This window comes from Trypanosoma brucei, chromosome 11 (genome assembly GCF_000210295.1).
Source record: "Trypanosoma brucei gambiense DAL972 chromosome 11, complete sequence".
Lineage (NCBI taxonomy): Eukaryota > Euglenozoa > Kinetoplastea > Trypanosomatida > Trypanosomatidae > Trypanosoma > Trypanosoma brucei.
In genome coordinates, this window is record NC_026744.1 from 3,590,135 (window position 1) to 3,613,418 (window position 23,284).

Below are 23,284 nucleotides of genomic sequence, written 5' to 3' on the forward strand. Positions count from 1 at the left end.
GTAGCAAACAATAACAAAATCAAAAATAAAGAAGAACAAAAAAAAATCTCTTCACAAGCGAGAGAGAAGAAATCCCTACAATGAAAGCTCACAATGAACAAAGATAAATAAACAAATAAAGGATTGAAGAAATAACGCAAATCTATTATTATTATTATTTTTCTCCCCTTTCTCCTTCTGTGCCATGGTCACTTCTACCATGTTCACTTAGAGGTCCTCCTCTTGCTCTCCTTGCGTAAATTTACTCCATTCATTGTACCCATCTGCGAAGTAAGTTGCTGCTCTGTACCCCAACGCTTCCACCACATCAACTGCCGTTGCCGCTCGGCCGTGGCGCTGATCAAAGAAAACAATTTTGTCCGATGCCTGTGGCATACGTATTTTATACTTTGTTTCGAATGCGGTGGGACTCATGCGAAACGCGCTTCGCACCTCCGAGGATGGAATATGTACGGAGAAGGGGATAGTACCATATCTTTTTACTTCAAAGGCGTCTCGTACATCAACAATAAAAGTGTTTTCGTTCTTACCACTTCGCTTACTCTTCAGAAGAGCTGCCATGTGAAACTTGTTAAGTGCCCTCTTGCGGTCTAGCTCCTCGTAAGATGTGCTCTGACCCATAGTTTGCTTCACCTTTTAGCTTTGTGACGGGGGTTTGCCTCCGGCTTTTCACACCTATCCTATCCTGTCCTGTCCTGTCGTTTCCTTTATATATGTATGTTTTCCTTTTTATTTTTTTCCAATCAATCCTCAACGAAGCACGAGCGTCTTTGGATAAGGGAACTCAAAATCAGTGAAACGCGCAAATCACCGAAGTACAACACAAACACATCAAATAAAAATATGAACAGTAGCACACACCAGTGGTACAGCGAGATAAGAAAAGATGGGCCGCTCCCGCTCAACCGCTGCTTCCCCTTCAACTAGTTGACAAAAGCTGAGCCACTCGTTTTTATGTTATCAAAATTCACGAGAGCAGCTGCTCCCGCCTAATGAGATGGCGTACCGGCTGAACCAATTTTCACAGGTAAAACTATGGGATCGTAACGCGTGAAGGCTACAAGTCCGGACCCTCCACCTGAAACCACCGCGTAGTTCCTCGGCGGATTCAACCCGAGGTCCTCACCCTTTGCAACCATCCGCGTCGTCAAACGGTGCCCCACCGTAGCATTCCCGCCATTCGGCAAAACTCCCAACAAAGTTCTTCACGTAACGATAACCTAATCCCTCTGCAATTTCAGTGGCGGTGGCGGATCGCACACCCCTCTCACAGTAAAATATCAACTCTGCTTCGTCCTTACGTGGCTTTGGGTGTCCGAAAGTCTTCACAAACTCTTCCTCGTCCACCTCGTCACTTAACGCAGCTGGCAATGCCTTCAGTGGAATATTGACAGCGGTTGGAATAAGACCTGTCGCTGCAACCTCCCCTGTTGAACGCACATCCACGATGATTTTATTTGCTGCTGCCCGGCTTCCGCCAAGCTTTGACCTCACTACAGCCAGCACTTGAGGTGCAGTGATGGTCGCTAATGCACGCGGCGTTACGAAAAACATTTCCAGTGAGTCGTTTTTTTGTCCTGTTTGCGCTCTTGCGTCCTCGCCTGAGACAATAGCAGAGTTTTGTCCCGGTACAAGCAGCACTTTCCCTCTTTACTAGTTCCCAGGCAAAAAAAAAAAACAACAGAAGGAGAGGGATAGGGAGAAGGACACTTTGATTTTTTTTTTTTTTGCAGAGCTTGCAACTCCTCACGTCTTTTTTCCCCCATTCCGTGTGCAAGCCCGATAAAGGACGAATGGGAATAAACCATTTAACCAGAGAAATACTGTATAATAATATAACCTCTTACACTCACTTATAAAACCATTTTTTTTTGTTACCACCCTATTCGTCTCCTTTCCAAATATCACAATTCATTTAACACAATAGTGAGATGAATTACACACCGCCCCTTCCTCAGTTCTATCATCGCTATTCCCCTCCCTTATCTTTTGCCAACCATTGCCTTTGCGGGAATCCACATTAAAAGAATTGTCACCACATGTCATACCTAAGTACAAAACACCATCTGTTGATATCATTCCATTCCATTCCACTTCCTTTTCTTTCCCTCACCCTCAACCTTCCCACCGTTTCCATCGGTTAGCTACGGTCTGTCGTAACTGTTTCTTCCCTCCATGCTACGGTAGGGTACCGCAGAATATAACTCAAAGACACAAAACGATACCATGCCCAACAATTTCTCTCCACACTAAAAAACAACAGCAACAACAGCAGCACAAAGTGTGTGTTTTTCTAAAAAAAAAAAACGCCCCCTAAAAAAAAAAAATGGGCGAAACCGGTTGGGGACAGTTTCCCCTTTTGTTTCTTCTGCTTGTCACCCAATCCAGCTCACTGAATCAACGTGACTGCCCTTCACATTTTCATTACTTTTGTCAGTTAATGATAATCTCACTCGAAGGAGGTGAATGTTAGAGAAAACAACTAAACAACGACAGAAAGCAGCCTCCCCATATTTCCACTTTCCTCTCCATCCTCACAAAAATATCAACATCATCCCTCCCCACACCATCGTTTTTGTTGTTATTATTATTACTTTCGTTATTCACTTATTACACTTTACATCATGAAGATCTCCAGGAGAGAAAGTGCATATACACACAAAGAGTCGAGTGCGAGGGGCCCTGCTGGAACCGGTCGGTCGCACATCCACTTTGCGGTGACCGTCAGCTACGGTTGTAATAATTCCCGTGTGGGAACTTCTTTCCTCCCTCTCCCCCCTTGGCCTATCTCTTTTCTCAGCATCCCGAGACACCCCGTCCCTGCTGTTATTACCACGCGCCAACCCAAGTGAAAACAAAGAAGAAAAAAAACTGTGGTAAAAGGACATGACTATTACCTAAAGCAATAACCACAAAACAAAGTGACGCTAGCAACAAACAAGCACACAAAACTGCAATATAGAAAGGTAAGAAGGTTAGGGCATACCAAAGTTGCCAGAAAAATATAAAAGGAATGCCAAAATCACCGAGGATGGGGCCAGACGCAGGAACAAAAGCAAGAATAAAGTAAGTCTGCCGCCGAGTATAAGCCCCGAACGCGCAAATCTTACCTTGTATTCTCGTTCCTGCCTCACAAACAAGCGTATGTGTACGCGTTCCCCTCCACACCCCTTTTGGCCAACTCATAGAAAACACTCCCGTTTAGCTACTTATTTACTTCCTCCTTTGGTTGTAGAGCCGGACGCGACGCGTACCCGGAGAACGATTCTTCAGGGAGAAGTAAAAGCAGAACATAATGCAAAAAAAAAATGAAAAAGATGTCGAAAATGAGGCTGGCGACAAGCCCTTTGCAGGGCTGGCGCCTTTTCGCATCTCATATTGTGTTTGATGAATAATGTTTTTCTCTCCCTTTTCCCTGGGGAAGAAGGAAAAGAACCAGAATTGCAAAAAAGAAAAAAGAAGACAACAACTATCTGAAATGAAAACAGAGAAAAAAATACACATTGCGCATACACTAACAATAAATATCCCCACCCATGTATGGGAAAGAACGGCAACAACACCAAAAGAAAATAGAATATAAGCACAAAAAGGGAGAAAAAGAACCTGAATAAAAGAAGTGTTCATACTCGTACACATCTGCAGCTCCCCACACAAAATGTCACTGGCATATTGGAGGAAAGGATTCAATAAATAGGAATAACACGGTGGAGCTTTTATTATTATTATTTTCTTTAGTTCCTGGAAATGCATTGATTTTCTGTAGATTTCCCCCTGCCTGTCTTTAACAAACTAGTGAACCTTCAATGGCCTACATTACCGCAAGTAGCGGTGGTGATCCCACTATAAAGGTGGGGAATTGACCCAGAATCCACTTCCCTGCAGCTTTCCGGCATCACTTTTTTACATACAACCAATTAATTGAGCACTATTTCTCCCGTCTGCGGACGACAAAGGCCACCGTATTCAAGGGCGATCCATTGAACTTGAATCGAGACTCCAACATGTTTCCGCTTTTATCGATGAAGGACAAAAGACAAGGGGTAGTGCGCAGATTGACCTTGTCTCGTGCATAGGTTGCGGAGTAGAGCGCGCTAAAGCATATCTCCGAAACCGCACTGTACTCCTCCCCTATTTCGCTCTTGAGGATGTAATGATGTCTGTCTAACAAGTCAACCTCGACAACGAAGGTACAGTATCGAGCAAGGGATGTCCAACGCACTAGGCATTCCAGGGGTTCACGCTCTCCGGTGGTTGCGGCAAGAAGGTGACGCATGATCACGAAATCGTACATTTTTCCACCAACGCTACCACCATCAAAGACTTTATCAATTCGGATATTACCGCAAAGCACGGTGCGTGACTTATTACTGCTGGTAGAGAGCCCTATGTTACAAGGCTTTGCGCACAACAGCCGTTGTGCAGCAGGGTTTTTCATAATTCGATCTGCTTCCCGCGACGTTGGCAGTTCACACGTTTTCTGCCGATGGTTGGTGGGCTTTGGAAGAACAATAAGAACGCTAATGGTACCCGTGGCAGCACCTTCAGCACCATAGACCCCGCGTTCCGGGAAACCGAAGCGTTTTGCATTATTTTCTGGTGTTATCCACTGCTCCCGTTCATAGTTAACCGCTACATCTTCCGTCTGGTAATCGAAGGCCTCGTTACGTAGCCAATCGCCCGACTCACTGTTACAGATGGGTGCACGCCTCCGCGCTTGCTCGATCTCCAAGCGCCTCCTTCGCCTCCTTTCCTGCTCCTCCGGTGGCATGTCCTTGAGGTAGCGTGTCCCCCCGAAGTTGTAATCCTTCAACTTGACGTTAAGTTTGTGCATGCCCATGGAGCCTTGGAGCATACCAATTTCATTTATGCATGCATTATCCAGGTGGGCGGCAAACATTCCCCAGAAGCTTTGCTCTTCCTTCTTGTTTACTTCACGGTCACCGAATGCTCCACACATCAGCTGCTTCGCTACATCGCACAAGTCAAAAAAGGCAAAGTTCATGGCAGACGTATTGTTCCAACTGAATCTTGTGCGGGTCGGGTTGGTCTCCTTTTGATGTTCCCATTCCTTTTTCACGAGTTGTAGCCAGTGTGTTCGACTCTGAGTCCATATGTTAACGAACTCTTCTCCAAACATTTTTTGGAGATTTTCCTTGTCAAGATAATGCCGCTTATTCATAGCTTCGTTCAAAATATCGCCCTTCTCGCTGAACCCACCCAAATAATGCATTTGCACATTGGTGTGCTTGTGGACTGGTATAATTTCTTCCGGTGCGCGCCGCGGTAGTCCATCAGCTACTTCCACCGGCTCACCAAACAGTTCCGTCATCAGCGATGCATTTTCTCGCACCAAGCCGTGCAACCTGGTGAGCATCGCAGCTGCACAGCCACGTAGGGCCCATGCACTTGCTGCACAACTAAACGGTGTCAAGGGAACCGGATATACCGGGGCAGGCTTATTGGTGTTTTCTCCGTTGTCCTTCTGCTCAATATGGTTGAAAGAGAGCGACGTGGATTTTTCTTCCTTAGCCTTCTTAAGGCGCCTCCGGTATTCCTCCACGCAAGGTTGCTCCCCCAGAGCCGCCCTATAGTAGAACACACACGACAACCGATTCCAGGTAGCGTTGGCCTCCTTGGCCTCTAGCTCCGTGTTTGAGTGGAACAGGTGCGTATCGAAGAGTAAGACATCTGTTGGCTGCATGTTGAAGCAAACACCATAGTCATCGAGGGCTAGGCTAAGACCACTATACTCACCTTTGAGCACAGCTAGGACACCATAACCGTTATCGAAGTCGCCATTGTCTGTGTGTGAGGCGGTGCGAAACCGCTCATTGACTGTCAGTGTCGAAAAAGGAGAACCGTGGATGCGTACTACGTCCGGCACCGCTGCATCCTGTGCTTTCCAGTGGTCTGGAAGAGCAGCCTTATAAATTGCGCTCGTATAGTCAATCATAGGGAACACACTCCGCCACTCTTTAGTGTGCTCGTAGGTGAAGGAGGTCTTGCGACACTTCAGTTCCACGGGGGTACCACGGTAGTCGAAATAACCAGCAATGCCACTATTAGGGGAAACCCCACCGAACAGTGCCGAACGAAGGGAGGTACGCGCCACCGCGCACTCAAGGACGTCCGCCGCCATAGAGGTTGCGAACGATGGTAGAGCCTTTGGTATTAACACCCCACAGACCTTTCCCTTTGCGTTTCTGAACACTGTGGTACCATGGAAGTCAACTGCATGGTCGGCGTTGTTGTGAAATGGATGCTTTTTCACAGCCTCCTGAAAGGCCTTTTCGGCCTTCTCCCTCGCCTCGGCATCAATCTGGGAACCCTGCATGTAGTGGTTAAAGGCGTACACCACATCATTCGACGGTTGATAAACGTCCCAGCCGGGTTTCATGGAGTCATCTGCTTTCTCCCTCAGTACCTTCTTCACCTGCCTTCGCATTCGTCCCACCGCGTCTTCTTTTCCACCAGCTCCTCTATGTCCAGGACGTTATTTTTTCTTTTTCAAATCGTGCCGCACGTGAAACGGTACCCCGGTGACTCCGCACAAAATACGCCCCAACGCTGCCAGCTAGCCCCCTTCTCGGAGTCAAAGGATTGAAGCTTGTGCGGGGCCTTTGTCTGCTGTAGCTGCCTTTCATCAGATAAAGAAGCATGATTGGTGGAAAAGGGTGTTGGCAGCAGCTTGAAAAGGAGGGAAACCAACGATAGTATCCAAGGAACAAGGTATGGGAAGAAAATGCAGCGATCAGCCATAACCGGCCCGGGAAAAACTAAAAAAAATATAGGAAGAGGGGAGAATGATGGTGTCCGAGCTAAACAAATAACAAGCCAATCGAGTCACCCGCTTACGATCACTCCTCTACATTGTACAACACTTGTGTAATTGATCACACAATAGAATGACTCGCAGCGATAAGGGTGCCATCATAAAACGGCTGGTGATGGTGTGTGGAGAAGCGGCAACGCAGCGTTAAGACGATAAGAACATAAGGCAGATGAATTCGTGCACCCGCGCAGGTGCAATACACTCGTACCTTTTGTGTGTACTACACAATAGATAAAGAAATAGAGCGGATTAGACTCAGCTTGAGAATAGAAAGTATATAATAATGGCCACGATAGAAGACGTCACCGCAATAAGCTCAAGGGAAAAGGCGCTGGTGGTTGATGTTTCGGAAGAGGCTTTCAAGATCTTTACGTCCTCGGGGCTCAACCTGCCCACACAATATTTTTTGAGCTCTTCCTTCGCAATGTCACTGTGCCCAACCGAATTAAAGTCATCTGTCCCATCTTTACCGGCCACCCCAAGGAGTGTGTCTACGCCACCAGGATGTTGGCTAACGTACTTGGTGACATCATAAACTTTCTCGTCAATGCTGATCCACAAATCACCTTCTGCCGCATGCTTTTGAAGCTCTTTCAGCGATACAAACCCCTCCATGTATATATATATATATATATATATATAAATATATATGTTTTCCTTTTGCCCGGCGGCTGCCAAAATCTGTGACTTGTTATTCTTCTTGAGTAAAGTCTCGATTAGTGAGAAGGAAGAGAAAAGGAAGAATAAAAATGCTGACGGCCTCTACTAGCCGTTTCTTACCCTACTTCATTTGTGTTTTTGTGGTTTCTGTTGCTCTTTTACCTGACGTTCAGTGCGAAGCTTCACTCCGCAGTTTTAACCACCTGCCCCACGATCCTTCGAGAGATACAGCTGTAACGTCAACCCCATGACGATGGCAAGCCGGAAGTAGGAAGAAACCACGGCACCACTCACTCTTCAACTTTGCACATTGCCAGTGCCTCCGCACATTTAGATCCCAACTCTTGCGGGAGTACCAGGCATGGCGCCTAATCGCACCATCTCGGCAATCGTAACAAACTCAACGAACCCGATGCGCCGCCGCGCTCCGTCACAGCGTTCCCTCTGGGAGTAGCCTTCATACGGTGGTGGGGGTGGCATGCAAGCTTCCTGGTGAAGTCGGCACTCAATGTGATACAACTCGGGGTTCATCACACCTCTAAGCACATCCGGCGGAACGGTTATATGATTTCCTGCACCCTTGCGCTGCTGCTGCTGCCGCTTCTGCTTTTGCTGCCGGAAGACTCGCATTTCCACCTTCTCTAAGTTGGAGCTAAGATCCTTCAGGCATGCCTTCATGCGCCGCTCACGGATGCTCTTCCGTGCACGCCTCACAAGCTTCATCTTAGGGTGGCCCATCTACCTTTTGGTTGTTGAGCACTTTCCAGCCACACTTACTTTGTAGAGGCCGTGTGCAGGCAATAGGGCGCATGGAAAAGGTGTGAAAGGGAAGATGCCAACAGGGCTCGCATAGTCCCGCATCATTTGCAACCAGGGAGTAGTAGCGTGATAGAGACAGGATGACAAATCTACATTAACTTACATATGTGCGGCCAAGTGGAAAAAGAGTCCACCTTTGAACACAAAAAAACCCTTTCAAAGGAAAAGAAAGAAATGCTTGTGAAAGGCGGTTATCTTCACTCGGTTGTTCTGCTTTTAAGAACTTCCTTGCAACGGAGTACATACCGAGATGTTACAGTACAAATATTAACCTCTACATTTTGCCGTCCCCCGTAGTTTCCACTTCTCACGATGCAGTGGCAATTTCACATTCCATGAACCGTACATATGGGATCGGAATTGGTTCTTTGTGCTGCTGCTTCTGTAAACGACGAAACTTGCGTACGGAACACGTACACTTTACCTCATAAAGATATGCCACATGATCCACATCCAGCGTGCGGTAGCCGAAAAGCGGGTTAACAGGAAGCCGCCATGACAAACATCGCATAACGATAGCGTTTACCCAGTGCGTAATGTTCTGTTTTTGCGCAGGGTCGTCGTCTTCAAAGTTAACACGAACACCAGCAGCGCAGGCTGTGAGGCGAATACCGACGTTACATTCTTGAGGCCTACACTTCTCTACCTCACTTTCCACAGCTTCCATGACAATACCGTCGATACCCTTGTTGTTCTGCGTCAACACGAAGTAAATCGTTCTTTTGAAGAGTATCTCCTTCAGGGGGCCGGCTTGCACCAGAATGTTCTTGAAAACACTGAACATATCCGGCTGAACGACAGCGCTCCCTACCGCAAATCGCATGACGACATGGACTTCCTTTGAGTCCCTCTCGCGTCTCAGTTTGTCGCGTGCATCGGAGTCTAGTGGGCAGGTATGAATGGGGATGAGCTCTGCAGTAAATGGCAACTCGCGGTCGAGCTCCTTCCTCGCCGCGGCATACGTTTCCTCATCGACTACAGACTGCATCTGTGACACTACGTAGGTGGCCAAAGACCTCCAGTCTCGCTGCTCCGCAGTAGTCTCAATACCCCCCCGCAGTATAGCGGCCTTTGTGTGAGCCGAAACACGTGGCAACCGTCCATCGAAGGCCTTCTTCAGGATGTCAGTGAAAACACGCCGCTGTTGCGGTTTGTAAGGGAATCGCAACGTGTTGCCCGTGCTGCTTGCCAAGCAAGCAAAACCACAGGTCATCGGAGTGATAGGTTCCAAATCGAAGGCAACAACACGCTGCAACCCCACAGGCGTCATATGTCGCTGGAAAATTAGCTGCATAAGCTCCCCGACCTCGCACAGTGTGTTTGCGTACGGGTTGACAAAAAGATTCTCGCACGGCAGAATGAAGTTCATTCCCGCCTCATTTTGCCTGTACAGACGTTCATATTCCTCCGTAGATTCGATGGCTAGCTTTATCTCCCGGATGATCATCAGAACTTCTGTATCGTATTCTGCTTCGCACGCCATGCGAAGGTTTGCTTCCTCATCCTCTGTCTCCGCCACCGCCCAACGGAACATTTCATCCCTTTGCCGAGCTGCCATTTCAGCCTCCTGCGTCGCTTTTTTGCTCATTATGACAACTTGCTTCTTTTTCGACTTGCGAGCCTTTGGTTGTGGCATGGTCTCGCGGAAGTTTTGTATCATTTGCCGGTAGCCCAGCCCACGCTCGAGGTCAATGTGAGCCCTTTGGCTCCCCTCTGAAATAGATATGTGAAGGCTGTGGAGAGAAACTAGGATGGGTTGGCGTATTTCCATCCTTCCACCGTAACCACTAACGTACACAAATGACGTCGCATTTTGGTCAAGTTCTGCGATCGACTTAGTAATGGCCACTCTTTCAGGGTTGAGTAGGTGAGTAACTTCGTAACCCTGTCGCCTCAGCATCGACGACAACTCCTCTAGATTATCATTTATTGACGGTATCGACTCCGCTTCTATATCATGAAGCGAGATGAGCAGCGCAGACAACCTTTCCCTAGCCTTGAGGAGAGGGTTTGCTCGAAGCACAGCGATCTCTTCAACCCGACGTTCCTGAACCTGTTTCTCATTAGCCAGGCGCAGCGCTTCCATTCGACCCATTTGTGCTCTCCAGTTCCTCTGAATCAGAACTGCAGCCCTTTCGTATGTCGCTATGTACAAGCGCCTGTTAAATAATGCTATGGAGGCTGCCTCATCGGCTGTTGCACGACCAGATATATGATGAATAATGTGAAGACTGGAACCGAATTCAGCGTTAAGTAAGTGATTGTGCAGCACGGCGCTAAGAAGCCACGGCTTCCCGCTGTTCTGCAGGGAACGAACAAGGTCCTCAGTTACGATGCTCTTTCCGCTCACGGTTATAGGTCCCAGTTTCCATGTCGTGAAGGGCTTTAGGGTGTCAGAAAGAAGAACGGAGTCCACACTGTTTATCATATGGTTTAGCATGATTTCTCTGCGCCCTTTGGTACCCGCCACCGCATAAGCATACTGCCACCGTAGCATACTTTGGTTGAATGTGGCGTCTGGTGGAAGCACGGGACCGTGCAGGTTGAGAAGAGTTACGTGGCAATCGCCAATTCTGATGACAAACATAAAATGACCAACGGGCTTCTCCAAGGACAGTGCTTCGTTGACTATCTCCTCAAACTGAACAAGGGTCTCCACATGTCTGAAACAACTTTCGGGCAGTGCCCTCCACGTTTTCCACTCCGGCCGAGCGTCACATATGTGCTGCTCGACGACCCTCAGTTCCACAGAAGCACCGGCTAGCACATCATATGGTACCTCGCGCACAACACCTGATTGGCTGAATTCGCATGTGAACACAACCGCAGCCAGCGAAACAGCATTGTTCATGTGGATGAAAACTTCATCCTGCGCAGTGGTATCTTGCCCCTCTTCGTGTGTTTCCTCCAGATACGGGTACCAAAAAACATCGTGACGACGAATTGCGCATGTTTTTTCACTGATCAGTAGTCCGTGGTTGCACCGGCCGCTTGAGTCTTGCAGCACATATGAGCCTGGCCCCTCATTCATCACCAACGTCGCGAGCGGCACGCCGCGTGCGGAGATGAAACACCGGGAGATTTCACCATAGAAAGGGCACTGCACTCTGTAGCTACGCACGTTATGGCCACCGAGGCAGATCCAATCATCGAATGGTATAAATTTCCCTGGCCCCTCCCGCACCAGGTAGAACAGCTCTTGCGGTGTGCCGTCAACTTTCACTGAATAAGCGTTGGCCTCACTGTCAATGCACTTCCAAACCAAAGTATGCCATTGCCCATCCATAAAGTTTGTGTGCTCATTTCCTCTCAGTAACGCCGAGCAGCAAGCGCCTAGCGAGTCCACGAGGTATAGCGTAATGTTATACTCATGAAAGCGGTAGCGCTCCCTTCCGAACGCTGGCTCCGCATTGAACACGATACCGAATCCCTGCATTCTGCACTGTTTGTCTGTCACACCAAGTAAGCTCATAACTCTATTGTCTACATCTGTTTTAAATCTAATTTCTACAGTCCAATTGTGTAGCAAATCCCCTAAAATACCTAATGTGCCCAGATTCACCACGAGGTTTCCGTCCAAATGCGGAGCACAGGAGGGTGGTGGGCCACAACCTGGTTCGACGCCTTTCAGCATGCCGAGTTGTTCAGGGGGAATAGTTCGCGTCATCTCTTGTTGCTTTTCGTCGCTTGCCATCAGTGGCCAACGCACCAAGGGCCTATAACCGTCTACATCTTGCACGCCGAAACGTACCTCACAGATGGATCCGCTGAATACATTTCTCACGGCATTGGTTTCGTCCAGGTGGCCACCAACGTAAAGGCGATGAGGCCACGCATTGAAAAATATAGGATTTTCTTGCTGCACAATAGTTAGCTGGACCACGGTTCCATCGAATATGCAGTTCAACTTACTCTCCTCCAGGCTCTGCACGTGGAGTACAAAGTGATGAAATGATGTGGTGCCACCTGGTGATTGGTTAAGTGCAACAGGAAGCAAACAATCTAGAACACGGTTCGTTCCGTCTCGAATGTAAATGCAAATACCCTCGCTGACGTCTTCCCTCTGAACCCACGAGATCTCGAATAACTGACCAACATCTAGGCGTCCGTCGTCGATGTGGATGAGTGTTGCCTTGGGTGCTGTCCACTCGGGATTCTTCTTGAACCAAAAGTCCACCTTGAAACTTTTGATGACGTCCTCAAACTTCGGTATACCAGGTAGTGCAATAAACGATGATGCGCCGTCAAAAACGAAATACTGCATCTCATCGCCCCATCCGTTTCCCTTTAGGGGTCGGATGGGCTCCTGGTTGACATCACTTTCCAAATTTTCCAGCGCAATGAGCGTCGACTTTCGTTTCAAGCGGGCGCTCTGTTGGGAGCTCCTGCCGCCCTCCCTCAACCGTCTTAGTGATGTCGTCGCACTGTCGAATCGACTATGCGCCGCTTGATAAGGAGATCTACACCCGAGACAGGACCCCTTAGTGCACGGAGGTATCAGTTCCCCACGGTGCGTTGCTGTCAAAATAGTGAAACGTTCCGTGGCCTTTCCCCGAGGACCAAGAAGGAATTTGTGCTCCTTTACCAGCGCCTTCAAACTTCGCGTCAGTTTTGCGGACAGGCGTATTGTGGCCTTGGTATTCTTATCCCCATCAGCTAACTTTCGTACAACGTCCCGCGAATGGGGTTTGTTTACTTCATTTTCCAACTGCAGAAGGCGTTGCATCTGTTTTTCCTTGGCAATTCCATCGGCAACGATGTGCATGGCGTTCTCGGCGCTTCTTTCAACTGCTTTTTGAATAACCCGGAGAACTTTCTCAAGAAACTTCTCCGCATTCACACCACGATTAATTATTGTGACGTTCTCCCGAGATGCTACGCGCGAACTTACATCAGACATAAGTACTTCGAGCGTGTTCCACTCCTCGCTCGAGCTGGACGCCCCTTCCTCCACGGAAGCATCCATGATACCGTCAAAGGGCATTAGGAAGAATGAGCCGGCGCTAGCATCTGTTGAGGTGTCCTGCCTTGCCTCCTTCACAGCCTCGGGCTCTGGAGGCGGTTGTCGGGTATCATAGTAAACCGCCGTTGGACCAGCGAACGTTGTCAGTTGGTACCGTTTGCCCTTATTTTCCACCTTGGTAGCCTCATCATCCTCTACTATAGCGAGAATGAGCACCATAACAGTTCTCTTACCCTACCTTACCTTCCTCTTCTGTCAACGAAACGGAAAAAACAACAAGTGCGAAGGATGAGCGTCACCTGGCCTCGTGGGTACGCGCAGCTAAGGAACCAAGCCAAAGTTTTTGTTGTTTAGATACTCGGACTTTTCTATACATGTATTAATACATGCACGTATCAACCCTTCTTCAGATATGAATAACAGTACCGGCCCATTCTCTACAACCACTGTTGGGAGACGGAGACAACGAGCGGGGCCTTGATGGCTGTCACTTTCTTTCCCCTGCACCAAAGCTACGAGGGTACGAAAGTTACAGCCGATCACTCCGCAACATCGTCATGCCGATCTCAACCCTTTACCCGCTTCTTCTTTTTCCTCATGGCCCTTCCATTCTGCTCAAGTGAATTCTGTATCATGCAGAAATAGTTTGAATCCATTCTTTCGTGAACTCGAAATTCTACTAATTGCTTATTCTCAAGTAAAAGGGCAACAATGAGTGGGGCCGCCTCCGGGGTTATTATATTAAAGTCCATATCTACCGATGTTAGGGTACTGCTTTTGCCAATCCCTAAGCAAAACTCTCGAACTGCCTCGTAAGAATGCCCAAATCGTGTATCGGCTACATCGATCGACTCAATAGAGCTACTTAACCCCAATGCCGTACCAATGTGTTTTATCCCCTCGGGACCAATGGCGTTACCTCGAAGGGAAAGGAAACGGATATTAGAGCCTCGCAAGGCGCCCTCGGCGAGAGCTTCAGCGCCCACACTTTCGATGCCACAGTGCTGCAGCGAAAGCTCCCCCAGTGTCCCATTCCATCGAAGGGCACTTGCAAGTGCTTTCGTTCCCACGTCACCCAGTGGATTGAAGTCTAGAACGCAGCGGCTAAGAGTCTCGCACTCCATGAGAAGTGTGCCAATATGTTTCACACCGTTTGCCCCAATTTGGCACCCAGGAACTTCAACGCACTGAACGCCAAAAGGGTTTTTACCCGCCATCGGTTTGTATGTGCGAATGAAGTTCACAACAACGAGAATGCCATCATCGCCTATTGAGCAGTGGTGCAACTGAATCACACGGAGGAATGGATACATAGGAAGAATATCCATGAAGAGGGCTCTCAGATCGCTATGAGAGATGTTGCCATGAACAAATAGTGGTACAAACGGGATATTTGGCTGGTCACCATCCCTCACGCGTTGATATTCCACTTTTACACGCTTACTGAAGGGCGCGATGAACTCTCCAAGTACGGCACACTGTTCCAGAAGCCGCTTTAAGTCCACGTCGGCGTTCAGTTCCTGGGCCGGTGTCAATGTTGCGCCCTTCACAATCTCCTTCTGAGGAGGCGCATTTTTCCTACTCATTGACTATTGTTGAAAAAGGAGTGTATTTGTACAACTGATCGTGGTCGCGCTGCACACCCGCGAGAAAGGAAGGTAAGGGCAACGTGGACATCCAACTTTTTCTGAAAGCAAAGAATTGCGTGAAGAGACACAACTGTTAGGTAACGAACGACACGGTCGGCCCACCCTAGGTGGCCATTTAAAAAAGAAGCCTCGTCACAGAGGGGAGTGAAGAAAAAAAGTATAGGCGGTCCTTGGAACGAGTGAACCATCTATAGTTCGTCTTTACATTGCAATCAGCGTAAAAGGTACACGGGTCCTCTCTACAACTTATTTAACTGCCGCAGATGCGCTCTATTGCTCATATCCTGAGCTGAAAAACATCTGGCGGAATTCTAACAGATCGATTGTATCGTTTTCATCAGTTTCGAGGGAGGCAAGGACCTGCTCTGCCGCGACGACTTCATCATCACTTAGCTGAAGAGTTTTTTGCATGTCTGCAAGCAGCATTGGGATCGACTCACGGGGCATTCTTCCCTCACCGTTCATGTCATACTCATTTAAGACACTTCGAACGATATCATGATCTTCTTGGTCCGCAGGCAATGTTGTATCCATAACTTCAACGTCACATTGCCCACCCTCTGCGTGGCGGTCTAGAGTCCTGCATTCCCCTTCTTCCTCTATAAACCGCCCATCCTTGTCAAAGGGTGCTGCTTGGCCGCAGAGAGCTGCAAAGAAATTGGCGCTGTACTTGTAAAGATCAGCCGGTCTATCCCTGAGGATTGCCTTGGTGTACTGCTTCATAATTGTCCCCAACTCCGGGGGAACATTAACTTGTTCCACGCAAAAAATCGACTCCATGGCTGCCTTAACTAAAACACTTCTTGGGCTTTGAAAATTAGATGGGAGTAACTGTAGTGAGGAATGAAACATACAACTCATGCGTACGTCCCGAAGTGCAACACCATTCAAAAATATGAGTCACGTCGGTAAAGAAAGTGAGAGAACAGATGACCTTCACCACAGCACTGTGATCAGCCTAATGACATACTAGTACCAGACAAATCATCGCTCTATGCTTTTGCGCGCACTGAACGGCGACCGAAACTCGAATTTATACTTGACTTGTCCCCCCCCTCAGAACAACGTTACCAAATATTAATGACCGCTCCCGCTTCCATCTATTTTATTTTTTATTTTTTGCACACCATTCCCTCCTCCCCGACAGTCACATTACAGTGTTCTTGCGCGAAGCACCCAAGGATGCGATACAAGTGTACGTAGAATTCAGGATACATTAATATCAACAAACGCCTTTCCTGGAGGGGAAGAGGGTGCACACATCTCGCGCGAGACTAGGAGACTACCCCCCGTTCGCTATTGTCGGACTACTGGAGCCACACAGAAAATCCAAAGGTAAACTGTCTGCGATAACGAATGGCGAGGCTAACAAACAAACAAGGGAGGCAGATACGAACCTGCACACAGTTTCCGCCATTCAGCAAGGCTCCTCGTAACCTGTACGGGAGCTAGTTGAGTGGATAAAATGAGTGAGTTAGACCCCACTCCCCTTTTATTTAGTCACACTACGCGTGGGCCTGCAAAAATGACGTAAAACCAGTTACCGCCATGGGTGGACGTGCAGACAAAAAACACTGCAGGTGTACGGCACCCGAGTGTTTCGCGCCCCGTTGAGATGGATACTGTCCCGCAGATAGTTTATTCCCCAAAACCCATAAAGTTCCAATCGCCTACATTCCCTAGTGAGCCCACCACATGTGAAACAGTGTAACAGGGCGTAATAAAGAAAGTCTTCAAGGGCGGTGCAGAATAGTGATTCAATTCGAGAAACTGCTTGATAACAGTATTGAAGAAGAGAATTACATATAACAGTGTAAACGGATGAGAATGCAGTGGGGTATCAAGGGTGTGAAAAACAAAGGCAAACAAAAACAGATAAGAAAGTTTTGAGAAATACGACCTCCAGGTTGTTAACCTATGCCACGCAGAGCTGGTGGGCAGCGACACTACTGGGAAAGGTGTGACAAAGTGGCTGCTTGATCTAACACAATTTGCTGTAGGCGTTCTTTGGATGAGAGGGCTTCTGACAGAGACGCTTGTGCCGCCTCCAACTCGGTCATGCACCTCTCCTTCGTGTCTCTCTCCCTTTGCAGCTGCTCCTGCACGGTTCGAAGTAAAGACTCCCTTTCTTGAAGGGCCACCTGGGCGGCTTTCACTTCTCCCTGAAGAGAGCTAAATTTTTCATCATGCTCGGATGACAACATTCCCCTTACAACCAGGCGAGCGTTCGTATCTTCCAGCTCACGACATCGACGAGAATCTGCCTCGTATGCTGACTGCACGCCTGAAAAGTCGTGTTGTAGCGACTCGTACCGATGCTGAAGGAGCACACACTCGTTCTCTTTCAAAATGAGCTGCTTGCTAAGCTCAGCAAGGCTTTGTTGCAGCTCATCTGCGGCTCGATCTTTAGCCAACGAAACTTGTTGCAATTCTTCGCAAGTTGTCTCTAGTTGAGCCACTCGGGACGTTGACTGCACGAGTTTCCGATGGAGTTGGTCGTTTTCATATTCGTAGGTCTGCAAATCGAGACAACTCTGTTGATCTTTGCGGTGGAGTTGACTAACTTGTTCCTGCAGGTATATAATGCTTTGCTCCTTAGAAGAAAGCGTTGCACGCACTACCTCCAATTCACGCTCTATCGTCCTCTGAGCATCACGCTGCGATTCAGCCTCCTTCACTGCATTTTGATAGGCCGAAAGAACTTCTTGCAACTCACCGTCTTTCGCCTTGAGAGAATATGCAAGTTGAGTTTCATGCCGAAGAAGCCTTTGCTGCTCAGTGACGAGCTTTTCATTCTCGTTCGCTAATTGCCCGACTTGTTGATTGCAGTAGTTTTTGTTTGCCACAAGTTGATCCATATCTCTTTGAAATTGCTGTAGTCGCTCCTCCATGCCCTTCTTCTCACGTTCGAAGCTAAAAGAGGATGCTATCAGTTGCTGTTTCTCATCTTCAACGTTTGCCAACCGAACATGTAGCTCTCGTTCTGACGCCGCGTACTGACTGCACTTTTGCTGCAGAGATCGCACCTGAAGGGACAGCTTTTCCGCGTCATCACTCAACAATCTCTTATGCTCAGCCTCCTCTTCTAGCCGTTTCTTTGTTACCTCAAGGATGGAAACGGTCTCTCCGTGGATAGCCGAAATGTCGTCTATACGGCCCCTCAAATCATCACATTCGGCGCACTTAATTTCCAGCATATGTGCCAAACTCTGCACAGAATGGGTTGTAGGATCGTTCAACTGGTTGCACGAATCCACTTGACATTCTTTCGCAGCAAGAGGTGCGACATCCGTTTGGACCGAAGAAGACACCTGAGGAAGAGTGTCAGTTTGTGTCTCCGTGTGGACCCTTTGACTACTCATTCCGCTACGTAAGTTAGCGAGCTCCCTGCGAAGCGACGACCTTTCGTCGGACAAGACTTGAATGACTTCCTGAAGGCCTTTGATTTGTGCATTACTAACGGTATGTTCCTGCGATGCCACTCGCAGTGCTTCAGATGTCTCGTTTTTCCGCTCCTTAATAACAGCCTCTAATTTTCGGATTTTTGCCAGGAAATTGTTTTTCTCTATGAGTAAAGAACTTTTTTCTGATAGAGCGGTCGCAAGCTGGCTTTCAAGAGTTTTTGTTCGAGCAGCCATGTCTTCTCCATCAGCCAAGTGATTCTTCCGTCCTCTCAATTGTTCAGTTAGAAGGCGATTTTCCTTCTCCCGAAGTTGAAGTTTATCGTTATACTCTATGGTAATTACACGTAGTTCCTCTTTTCCCGCTGCGCGGACGGCGTTAACCTGTTGTTCTAGTCGTTCCACCTCATTGTGCAGGAAAGTAATTTGTGAAAGTAGATGAGCGGTATTACCGTCCGTTATGCTGTCCGGTTTTGTTTTTCCATCCCCACTGCGTGATCTGAGATTCGAAATTTCCTGTAAGCAAGCAGTGAGGTGTTTGTTCTTGTCGGCAAGTTGGTCCTCAAGTGCTGTAATGATAGCCGGGCTATCAACTTCCGGGGTCTCGTCAATAAGTTTCTGCCATGCCTTCTCGGGAAATGAGTTCAGACACTTGTTCAGTGTAACACGTTGCTGTCCAAAGCATAGGTCTGGCTTCGTAACGGACATGTGTAGATAATTTTTAAGCTGAGCAATCTCGACCTCTTGAGCTTCACATTCCACCCTCAAAGCCCGATTTTCGCTCAACACTACTTCATCGGTTGATGCCATTCTATAAAGCTATTCGCAACGCAAATTGACAAGTGGTTAGAAAAGTGGGTAAACAAGCGGCCATAGCAAAAGAAAAAGCGAATGGAGAAGTATAGCGCCAAGTCAACCACCCCCGTGAAGTGGCGCGCATATTTATTCGATTGAGTCGAACGCACACTGAACGGGAAAGAGACAAAACAAGAGAAAAAAATTTGCGTTAGCAGAGTCATCTTTCTTTGTTGAGAAACTCTGCCCGCTGTTTTGCGAACAACTCTTTCTCGAGTTTCTTAATCCGCTTATTGTTATAACTCTCTGCCGCTACTACCAGTACTGGCACTGTAATTAGGCCTAAACAACATCCACAAGCGAAAACAAGACCAACCTTCGCTGGGATGCGGTTCTTTGGGCTTCTAAAAGCGTACACGGCAGCAGCAAAACTTCCCACAATAATCCCCGCGTCCAATCCCCGTTGCATTGGTTCACAGGAAAGAAAGAATCGCCACTGCTGTGAAAGCGCTCTTCTCTTTGCATCCCCGACGTTGAGACCCTCCTGTTCTATTATGTACTGTTTGAGATCCTTGACTTCGGAATCAGGATAAAGCTTACCCCTGTCTCGCTCGTCCTGAATGGCTGACATCATTTCCAGTGTCTCCTTTTTAGCAACCTTGTACCGCCCACTTCTTATGAGGTCGTCGATATTGGTAGACTCATGCTCGGTTGCTACACGGCCTTCCGAACTGATTTCATTTGGCTCTTGTTTCTGGGTGCTCTGAAGGTGACCCATAGTACTACGTGACAACGGTAAAACAAAAAGAGGAAGAGATTGCCAATCACAAGGAAGCATGCATCGTGGTGGTAGCACATAAACAACAGTAACAAAAGATGCGCGAGATACCTCTACTCTTAAGAACATAGTATATTCATTCGCTGCATGCAGATACTCATCGCCCGCCATTACCTCCCAAAGCATAGTGAACGCATGCACAACATGAGCGGTATTAAACGGCGACGAAAGGGGTTCAAATAGCCGCCGATGCTTGTACCAAAACAAACACGCGTACAATAATGAAACAATGGGGGGAAAACAACCGACGGCATTTTCAATCGCTAAAAACCGTCACGTTACAACACGGACTCTTCGTGCACGGTTGTGACAGCTAATATATTATGACATCAAGAGTGGCAGCAAAGATAAGGTAACAGCATCCCAATAAAGTGAGGGGAAAACGGGGTGATGCACCCGCACCGAATATCAAACAATTTACAGGGGGAGGTGTAATCCCATAGACTCGCATAATGGAAGACACGCTCTCACAAATATATTTCACGTACTGTTGTTACGATACACATGAGAAAAAAAATTCGGAGTAGCAGTTCAGGGCAAGCAAAGAGTCGCACGGAGTGAGAGAGAATGGGAAAGAGATATCCCTCGCTACGTATTGGGCGTGCCTTGGCAAACAGGGGCGATGTATCTTTGAAAACCCGGTGAATAAGGGTCCACATCTCATAATCGGCGAAACAACGCCCGGGTGCTACAAAATATGAATCACCAGAACAACTATTTGGTCGACGCAACCATTTGTTTATCATAGCTTTCGGAGCGTTACAGGAACATGTTTCAAGCAGAAAACAGATCCCTTTTTACGCAGAGCAACATATTACTTGCCAAGTGACAAAACAACCACCGCACCACCACCTATTATAAACGATTGATGATTCATTAAGCATGATAAACTAAAGTTTTTACTGGTGAAGAATCAATTAACCATTACGTTGCAGCATATGTCGCAAAGCACATAAATGCCCCCATTTATATAAATTTCAGGAAAAAAAAGCAACCCTCTCTAGGAACAACCCCCCGGTCGTCGAGCCGCCAGCAATTAAACTTATCGCAGGCGGCACCTTCATATTAGAAGGGAAGGAGACAAACTGATAACCGATAACAACATTACAGGTGTCTGACACAACCCACAAAAAGTAAGCAAACCGTGCGACACAACGATGACAGCACATCGAACAAAAAAAAAGAAAAAAATAAACACAATCAAAGAGAAGCAAAGGAAACACCGAAAAACATTTGGTGCTCACCAGAGGGGGTTGGTAGAAAAGTAAACAGCCCCCGAGGTAGCATTTCGCTATTGTCTGCTTAGTATTGAGATAATAACAGTCTTCTAGTAGTGGCTTGTAGGAATAATACGCGCGACGATTCTCTTTCAAAGTGTTGGCAAGCTAACTCGGTTCCAAAAGAGGACCGAAGGAGCGAATCAACAACGAGGGCAAATTACTTAGAGTATATCCATCTGTCCTGAATCCGACGGTAAGTCACACATATGTACTTTAAAAGGCTCCTCGAGTCTCAGCAGGGGGCTCGGAACGCACTTGCTCTCAACGACCTAACCAATCAGAGACCACGAACTAAGAAAAAAAAACAAGGTGCCACAATAATGTAAAAGAAGCAGATTTGCCAGACCGCTCATTGAGCCGAAAGATATTTGTACCGTTTGCCGTACAGATAGTTCATCGGTATCCGACATACCTTTCCGGGATCGCAGCGCAGGCATTGCCATCCATTGATAAATCGTAATCGATGCAATCGCCACTAACGGCCGCAATTAAGAGAATCAGCTCTCCACTATCTAAACTCTTAAGAACACAACCAACACAGCGTAGACAGCTCCCTCACGGGGACACCGGACCCATATCGAGCATCAATTGACTCCCACACACAGCCCTATTCACTGTAGCCAACACAGGCATTCCCATATTGACGGACCGCTATGATCGAGTAACCTTCTTAACGCCGAAACGGTGAGGCACAACCCACGAAAATATAAAACAACACCCCCTTAGGAATGAGCCAGCAGGCCTCCGGTGCGAGCGCACAAAAAAACCCAACGGAACATCCCCCGAATAACCGGCCGAACGGCGGCGTCAACCCGCGGCATCGGGGTCTCTCAACAAAACAAAGGACGCGCCAGCATCCTTCATTTGAGAACCGAGCCCTCCGATGCCAAGAAATGGGAGGCGACCCATGGTCCACCGGGTGGGCACACCAGAGTCTGATCCTGCGATTGAAACCCCCGCCCCGCGTAAGGGATCTCCCCAAGAGGAAGCAAGCGATCCACAGCAAAGGACAGACTCCTCCAGCCCCACCCCCACACGAGGTGGAGTCGGTGTCCCCCTCCCTACTCCGAAGTAAGTGCCAGCACTCCTCACCGGGGGAAGAGGGCGGACAGCCGAATGTGGAGCCCTGCCACGGACTAGCCAACAGCACCGAAGGCTACATGGCTAGTAGCGCATCTGCACGAGCGGCACCGCGCCGGAAGTTAAAAACTGTAGACCGTATGGGTCCTGGGGGAAAGTGGCACCGCAGGGGCGTAGGGTCCCGTTTTTTCTTCTCGCATTGCGGTGTCAAGCCCTCCCCTCCATGTGCGCCGCGTTTCTGCAACTGTAGGACCCCCACTGGGCCCGCCGGCGCCACCGGTGCTCACTATCGGTTGCTCGGCGTGTATGTGTCCTTTCCCAGTCTTCGCACTTTGGCGTGTTCACGTATGGTTCTGGCGGTGCCGGCTCCGCCGTGGCGGGAACGATCCGCTGGGCGGACAACGGCGTTGTTGCAGTTTTGCTACTTGGGTGATGGCGGACCGTCTGTTTGTGTATGCGCGGAAGTTTTTACTCGCGCTAGCGCATTTGGCACACCGCCTTTGGGATGGTCAGAAGTTTTTGCACGCGGGGGGGGGGGGGGTGCGTTCTGAATTGCACTTCTCCTGTGCATCCGTTGAGGTCGGCTGTTTTCAGGGTTGGTTGGTCGTTTGCAACTTTTGCCATCCGTCGGGTAACAAATTGCCATGTATTTCAGGGAGGTGTGCGAGTCCGAGGATGCTGCGGTGTGTCATATTGCTGTAGTCCCCCCCCTCCCAAATGCGGAGGAGCTTGTAGCGTGGAATGAATTTGCTCAATTTACGTGGTAGCCTTGTTTTTGTGTATCCATATGTAGGGGAGGGGCTGTCAGCAACCCTTATGGCCGGAGTGCATACACAGTCAGTACACCGAGGTTGAATGCAGTTGGTGAGCTCTCCGGTTCGATTGCAGCGTGGATGCAAGTTGTTGTTTTTGTTCCCGTGCCCCCATAGTCGTGAAGTTGTGTTGCTCAAGCGCGCTGCGACAG

The 23,284-nt window shown here is 48.3% G+C and overlaps 13 protein-coding genes across 13 annotated transcripts; 1 reads left to right on the forward strand and 12 right to left on the reverse strand.

The window, feature by feature from the left end:
- Nucleotides 1–207: 207 nt before the first annotated feature.
- On the reverse strand, nt 208–621 carry TbgDal_XI15190 (hypothetical protein, conserved; the record flags this gene model as incomplete). Its single annotated transcript, XM_011782362.1, has 1 exon — nt 208–621. The coding sequence occupies one exon, from the start codon at nt 619–621 to the stop codon at nt 208–210; it is 414 nt and encodes a 137-aa protein (XP_011780664.1).
- Nucleotides 622–1,122: 501 nt separating this feature from the next.
- Nucleotides 1,123–1,554, reverse strand: TbgDal_XI15200 (hypothetical protein, conserved; the record flags this gene model as incomplete). The annotated part of the gene is made up of 1 exon (XM_011782363.1): nt 1,123–1,554. The coding sequence occupies one exon, from the start codon at nt 1,552–1,554 to the stop codon at nt 1,123–1,125; it is 432 nt and encodes a 143-aa protein (XP_011780665.1).
- A 1,275-nt stretch (nt 1,555–2,829) lies between these two features.
- On the reverse strand, nt 2,830–3,186 carry TbgDal_XI15210 (hypothetical protein, unlikely; the record flags this gene model as incomplete). The annotated part of the gene is made up of 1 exon (XM_011782364.1): nt 2,830–3,186. The coding sequence occupies one exon, from the start codon at nt 3,184–3,186 to the stop codon at nt 2,830–2,832; it is 357 nt and encodes a 118-aa protein (XP_011780666.1).
- Nucleotides 3,187–3,213: 27 nt separating this feature from the next.
- Nucleotides 3,214–3,753, reverse strand: TbgDal_XI15220 (hypothetical protein, conserved; the record flags this gene model as incomplete). Its single annotated transcript, XM_011782365.1, has 1 exon — nt 3,214–3,753. The coding sequence occupies one exon, from the start codon at nt 3,751–3,753 to the stop codon at nt 3,214–3,216; it is 540 nt and encodes a 179-aa protein (XP_011780667.1).
- Nucleotides 3,754–3,928: 175 nt separating this feature from the next.
- Nucleotides 3,929–6,448, reverse strand: TbgDal_XI15230 (j-binding protein, putative; the record flags this gene model as incomplete). The annotated part of the gene is made up of 1 exon (XM_011782366.1): nt 3,929–6,448. The coding sequence occupies one exon, from the start codon at nt 6,446–6,448 to the stop codon at nt 3,929–3,931; it is 2,520 nt and encodes an 839-aa protein (XP_011780668.1).
- A 642-nt stretch (nt 6,449–7,090) lies between these two features.
- On the reverse strand, nt 7,091–7,450 carry TbgDal_XI15240 (cytochrome b5, putative; the record flags this gene model as incomplete). The annotated part of the gene is made up of 1 exon (XM_011782367.1): nt 7,091–7,450. The coding sequence occupies one exon, from the start codon at nt 7,448–7,450 to the stop codon at nt 7,091–7,093; it is 360 nt and encodes a 119-aa protein (XP_011780669.1).
- A 375-nt stretch (nt 7,451–7,825) lies between these two features.
- Nucleotides 7,826–8,233, reverse strand: TbgDal_XI15250 (hypothetical protein, conserved; the record flags this gene model as incomplete). The annotated part of the gene is made up of 1 exon (XM_011782368.1): nt 7,826–8,233. The coding sequence occupies one exon, from the start codon at nt 8,231–8,233 to the stop codon at nt 7,826–7,828; it is 408 nt and encodes a 135-aa protein (XP_011780670.1).
- Nucleotides 8,234–8,621: 388 nt separating this feature from the next.
- TbgDal_XI15260 (hypothetical protein, conserved) lies at nt 8,622–13,496 on the reverse strand (the record flags this gene model as incomplete). Its single annotated transcript, XM_011782369.1, has 1 exon — nt 8,622–13,496. The coding sequence occupies one exon, from the start codon at nt 13,494–13,496 to the stop codon at nt 8,622–8,624; it is 4,875 nt and encodes a 1,624-aa protein (XP_011780671.1).
- A 347-nt stretch (nt 13,497–13,843) lies between these two features.
- TbgDal_XI15270 (hypothetical protein, conserved) lies at nt 13,844–14,863 on the reverse strand (the record flags this gene model as incomplete). Its single annotated transcript, XM_011782370.1, has 1 exon — nt 13,844–14,863. One exon carries the CDS (start codon nt 14,861–14,863, stop codon nt 13,844–13,846), a length of 1,020 nt encoding a protein of 339 aa, XP_011780672.1.
- Nucleotides 14,864–15,196: 333 nt separating this feature from the next.
- TbgDal_XI15280 (hypothetical protein, conserved) lies at nt 15,197–15,787 on the reverse strand (the record flags this gene model as incomplete). The annotated part of the gene is made up of 1 exon (XM_011782371.1): nt 15,197–15,787. One exon carries the CDS (start codon nt 15,785–15,787, stop codon nt 15,197–15,199), a length of 591 nt encoding a protein of 196 aa, XP_011780673.1.
- A 1,085-nt stretch (nt 15,788–16,872) lies between these two features.
- On the reverse strand, nt 16,873–19,137 carry TbgDal_XI15290 (hypothetical protein, conserved; the record flags this gene model as incomplete). The annotated part of the gene is made up of 1 exon (XM_011782372.1): nt 16,873–19,137. The coding sequence occupies one exon, from the start codon at nt 19,135–19,137 to the stop codon at nt 16,873–16,875; it is 2,265 nt and encodes a 754-aa protein (XP_011780674.1).
- A 205-nt stretch (nt 19,138–19,342) lies between these two features.
- TbgDal_XI15300 (hypothetical protein, conserved) lies at nt 19,343–20,086 on the reverse strand (the record flags this gene model as incomplete). Its single annotated transcript, XM_011782373.1, has 1 exon — nt 19,343–20,086. One exon carries the CDS (start codon nt 20,084–20,086, stop codon nt 19,343–19,345), a length of 744 nt encoding a protein of 247 aa, XP_011780675.1.
- A 1,882-nt stretch (nt 20,087–21,968) lies between these two features.
- On the forward strand, nt 21,969–22,871 carry TbgDal_XI15310 (T. brucei spp.-specific protein; the record flags this gene model as incomplete). The annotated part of the gene is made up of 1 exon (XM_011782374.1): nt 21,969–22,871. The coding sequence occupies one exon, from the start codon at nt 21,969–21,971 to the stop codon at nt 22,869–22,871; it is 903 nt and encodes a 300-aa protein (XP_011780676.1).
- Nucleotides 22,872–23,284: the final 413 nt, after the last annotated feature.